The sequence below is a fragment of the Pygocentrus nattereri genome, chromosome 15 (assembly GCF_015220715.1).
Source record: "Pygocentrus nattereri isolate fPygNat1 chromosome 15, fPygNat1.pri, whole genome shotgun sequence".
NCBI lineage: Eukaryota > Metazoa > Chordata > Actinopteri > Characiformes > Serrasalmidae > Pygocentrus > Pygocentrus nattereri.
Genome location: NC_051225.1, coordinates 7,066,156 through 7,071,439, shown reverse-complemented (window position 1 = coordinate 7,071,439; position 5,284 = coordinate 7,066,156). Strand labels below are relative to the sequence as shown.

General features: G+C 42.0%; 1 protein-coding gene across 1 annotated transcript; it reads right to left on the bottom strand.

Annotated features, from left to right (window-relative positions):
• Positions 1-2,549: 2,549 nt before the first annotated feature.
• On the bottom strand, positions 2,550-4,429 carry ier5 (immediate early response 5). The gene has a single exon (XM_017701238.2). It carries the CDS (start codon positions 4,000-4,002, stop codon positions 3,121-3,123), a length of 882 nt encoding a protein of 293 aa, XP_017556727.1. The 5' UTR covers positions 4,003-4,429; the 3' UTR covers positions 2,550-3,120.
• Positions 4,430-5,284: the final 855 nt, after the last annotated feature.

Genomic DNA, 5,284 nt, shown 5'->3' with positions numbered 1-5,284 from the left:
AGAGAGAGCGAGGATCTGGCAAAGAACATGGAGAAGGACAGCTGCACATGTTTAGCCTGGACTGGACCAGGCGTGTGTACGCTTGCACCTTCCTTCTTGGCCCTTCTAGCACATGTCCCAACAAAAAAACCCACAGCGGCTACATCACCGTTAGTCATGTATAGACATGTAAATCCTAAACTAGACAGTAAGTCAGGGCCTTCACCTCCACAATAGCCAGCACTGTGGCTAGAAGCTAGCTATGCTCATCCTGAACCATTACAAGGAACCAAAGGAAAAACAAGGGCCTTAGATTAGCTTATAGGTTCGTTGGCTGTTCTTAACTATTACAAAGAAAAGAAAAAAGAAAGTAAAAAAGTCCTGACGTTAGCTCTCAGCCTAGCAGTTCCAAGACTAGTTTACTTAGATTAGTCTAGAAGTTCCTACGCTAACTATTCAAAACACAAATATTATAAAGAAAAATAAAAAACTAGATATTTTAGATTATATTTCAAGATCCCAAGCTAGCAGTTCCAACACCTGAACGATTACAAAGAAAAAAAAGGAAGAAAGAAAGGAAGAAAACCTGATGTTAGCTCCCAAGCTAGCAGCTACTTAGTATTTTACTTAGATTAGTAACTAGCTGTTCAAAACACTGAAATGTTATAAATAAAAAAAGGAAAAATCATCAAGCTACCAAACTAGCTGTCACAAACTGAACTATTTAAAAGAACAAAAATAAAATCTTAGATTAGCTTTCAAGGTCCTATGCTAGCAGGTCCAACCCTAAACTTTTACAAAGAGCAAAAATAAATCAATCAATCAATCAATCAAAATCAATTCACAAGTTCCTAAACCTACTGTTCCAGCCCCAAACTAGGAACTAATCAGAACAAAAAAAAGAGAAAAGATTAGCAATTAGCTTTCAAGCTAAACCTACACTTCAAGGAACAAGAAGTTTGAACTCTGAACTATAAGAAAGGACAAAAATAAAAAAATAAAAGTTTTTTTAAAATAGCTGTTTTACCCTAATCTATTACAAGGAACCAAGAAAGATCTCAGATTATCTGAGAAATTCCTGAACTAGGAACCCAAACCTATTACAACATGTAACCAAAGAAACTCAAATGATCTCAAATGAGCTTTTAAGTCCTTGGGCTAGCTAGTCTAGTCCTAAACCCTAGTTTTAAAAAAAATCCCACACTGCTCAAACTGTAACAAGGAAACAGTAAACCAAAAAACCCTGCTATCAGGTTATCTTACAAGCTCCCCAGCAAGTATTACACAGTCACTCCTGCATGATCTCATGATCTGAAAGTGCTGTATAGCTGAACTGGTTTGGCTGTGGTCAGCTGACTCAAGGGGCTGGGATTTGACTGACCCACATTCTGCACAGGGCCTGGGCTACAGCAGCTTTAGTCATGCTTCTGTTTTTTCCCTCCGGGGAGCCGGTTCTATCAATAGCTACCCATGGTCGTGCGAAAGAATGCGACCGTACAAGACATGAAACCCGGCCTGGCGGACTCTGCTCACGTCTATGCCAAGTTTAGCCAAAGTTGTTATCTCAAGGGAATTGTATGTTGAGCGTGCTGTTTGGTTCTGGACATTGGGTCTAAATAGTTGTGTTTTCTTTTGAAGCAAGAGTTTGAATAGGGCTCATATTCTAAGTGAAAATAAGTTAACTCACCCTCTACAGAGAAAAAAAACTTTAATGGCCATTTCTGCACATTTTAGTGCAGAATTCCTATTTATTTGCTGAGGTGAGGGGAAAAACATTGTTTTTGCCAGTGTGCTAAATTTAGCACTTTATTAACTGTACATTAGTGTCCAGAGGTATATTCTCCATAAAGGATGTGCATTTTTGTGTTAAATTGAACACAAACATGTAGTTTGACCAAATGTTTACGTCCGAACATATGTCCACATGATTAATAGTACTTTTATGACTAAAATGTTCATCAAAATGTGGAAAACCATTAATAGTACCTTCTAAAACTTTAAGGGAGATATGAACATGTTCAGTTTTGAGAAGTAATGTTTATCATGTTAAAACAGCCTGAGTCAAGTTGGGCCTTGGAGTCTGGACTGAAACTAAATCCCACATACCACGCATGCTTCAGGGCACAATGGCTCGTCTTACAACACGCAGCGAAAACTGGCTGAAGACAAAGTGTTTCAGCAGAACAGGGCCTGAGCACTAAGCATTTCTGCCCTTTTCATGGCTATTGTCCTCTGCCTGATTAGGTCAAAGCAGAGTTTTAAAAGTAAGTGTGGGAGTTCTTACAACAGTGCACTTATATGATTAATAACTGGAATTTTCTTTATGACTTTGGCACCCAAGATGTGCAGCAGGTCTGAGTCATGGTCTGACAGTAGTCATAAAAAAACAAGCTACATCAGTATCGAAACTCGAGTGACGTTTCTCAAAGCAGGAACTCATTTGAGACTTCTGCCAACAGATTCCTCAACAACGTTGGACTTAAGTCTAGCTTCGGTTGCCGAAATGGTTTGTGTGATCCAAATGTGTGCCATTCAAACTGTGTCGCTTGAAATAAAGATTAGAAAAAGAATCATAATTTCACAAAATTTTAATACGTGATGACCACGTAATTGTCATAATAGTAAATACCAAAATACATAGATTCATAATGCAACATCAGAAACAATATGTACAAGAACAATGTACAAGTCTTTATAAAACAAAGACAAGCAGCCTCGGCCTGGTAGACTGTTGTAGTCAGTACTAACATCAGTGTAACATTTAACTTTGTACAGATGTCATAACATTTCACACGTATCATCCATTCAAGCTGCTGGTTAAAGTTACCGAACCCCCCCACCGTAGGCCTGTAAATGTTCAAGGTCTGTTCAGTGGCCTCATTCCTTTTGACATGCCCGCTTTTTAAGTAGCAGTACCAGCATGTTCACATTCTTTCCTTTACAAAAACATGCCCAAACACACCAGGCCCGGTTTGCGCTCGGTAGCACCACTCATGTGGGGAAGTCCCATGCCACATTACACGCCTCACCACGTGTTACAGGGAGAACCCAGTCAAGAAGCACAGCACAAAACGGCCATGTGTGAAGGTTACACATTTTTTCCTCCTTTAAAACCACACTTCCACCCAAGTTCCATAGCTATTAAAAAGCCACAATGGCTGTGTTCCAAGGGTTCAGGTTCTTCAGCATTTGGTCACAGCAGATTTGCCCCGACCCCGAGTCACTTTCATCAGTTTCCGCCTCAGGCTCAGAGTTGTCCTTGCTCAAAAGTCCAGAAAAACTAGAGCCAAAGATTGTAATAAGATTGGAGACGTTGCTCGTGTCCATCTCCTCTGCTTCCTCCTCGTCGGCATTTGAGGAAGTCACTTTTGTCCGTTTTACAGGAGAGCCATGGCTGGCTTTCTTCTCAGCACTCCGCTTCCTGTTTGAACAAGAGTGAGCTTTCGGTGGTTGGTGTGAATTCCCTTCTGCGGACATGGCGAGGTTAGCATCTGTCTCGCAGTCCAAAGAACTCACCGTGGCTTGTTTAGCTTCACATTGAGGTTCACTGACCACAGGAGATGGCACAGAAACATCACAAGTAGAGTCCACTGAGGAAGAACTCTCCTGCTCTGCCTGAGGTTCGGTGGAGCTGGTGTCCTCAGGGCCTTCCACAGCCTCGCAGGGGTCCTCAGGGCCTTCCACAGCCAAGCTGGAGTCAGTCTCCTCAGGCTGAGGGGCCTCTGGAACCTCAGCAGCCTCCGTCTGGTCGCAGGCGGTCGTTGAGGGCAGGGATTCCTCAGAGGCTGGAATGAGTTTCTCTTGGTCGCCATCCATCAGCTCCCACTCCTTGGCCTCCACATGCTGGGCGTTAAGGCAAACCCCGCCGTAGTAGTCACTCAGATACACTTGGCGAGCACTCCGGAGCACAAGAGACACCAGGAGGTTTTTGTGCAGCTTGATGCCTCCACGTTGAACTCGGGAATTGTAAATTTTCCCCAAGGAGATGCTCATTATCCGATGGGCTTCCACTTTATACTCCATCTTTAGGCTGGATTCACCAATACACAAAACAAGTCGAGTAGTTTCAAAGTTCAGCTCCAGTCAGAGAGGCTCTCGGTTGACACGTTTGTTCCCGATCGACTTTGAGTCTCATTGAAGCATTGTCCACCCCAAAAATGACCAGAAATCGTCCAACAGGGCTTAACAACCACAAAAAAAAAACTCACTACTGTTCACGTAGTCTGTAAACAAAATCAAGCAGTATTTTAAAAACACTATTCCTCTACTATTGGATTTCTTTGTCCTCTCTAGTTACGTTCCTGTTTTCATGAATCTGAGACGTTAAATAAACACGACAGTAACAGCTCTGTTCTCCAAAAAACGTAATACTAATATTTTGTGTTACTGGGTCGTATTAAGCGGTTGTATTACCGTCCGTACCCTGCCCCTGCCCCAACAACAGCCTAGAGAGGAATGAGACCGTTTCTATTTTTAGACCGCTTTTATACCAAAACGTAACGTCTACGCCGACCAATCACATCGTCACCAGCGCGCGGAACCACGCCCCGCCAAGCCGACACGGACCAATCGGAACACAGGATGCAGATTAGTCATATTTAAATACTAACGTGGGAGAATAATTTAAAGAGACCGGAATGTTTTTAGGGCGACTAACTGATAAAATATGTTTAAAAACAACAACAATAACAAAAAAATACATATTTATTAGATTCACTGCGTTTATTCTAATGATACAGTGGCAGTGATTAGTCTGTAAGCGAACATATAATTACTGAGAATCGTTTTTTAATTGAGTGAGCGACTGATTTGAGGTTAAAATACACCCACAAATGCAAAAAACGTTAATATTATTTAAGATTTAACTGACACCGCAATCACCGTTACAGCCTCCTTTGCTGTTTTAGGTTCGCCGTGTCTTGTTTTTGACCGCTCGCTAATAAAAATGGTCGCTTCCCCTTTAATTTTCTCTTTTTTCAGCCAACATCCTGGACTGATGTAATGGTTTGTGTCTCCTACAGTCAGGTCACATGGTCCTATTGTGCAAATCCTCTGCGGTGTCTGAGCAAATGTGAATGGGAGCCGTTAGTGAGTGGGGGGAGGGGAGAGAGGCGGTGTTTTGTTTCAAGAATCAGTTAAAGCTGATGTGACACCGAGCTAAAATAAACACCGAAAGCACTCACAAAGACTTAATACATCTGAATCCGATATTTTTTTAAAGGTTTAAGACTTATTTTGCCGAGTAAGAGCTCGATGTGGGTCAAAAAACAAGCACCCCGGTCAGGGAACGCGGGGTATGACGCAA

What these genes read in the sequence shown, in the direction of transcription:
- ier5 (XM_017701238.2), bottom strand. Translation starts at nt 4,002, where the DNA reads ATGGAGTATAAAGTGGAAGCCCATCGGATAATGAGCATCTCCTTGGGG.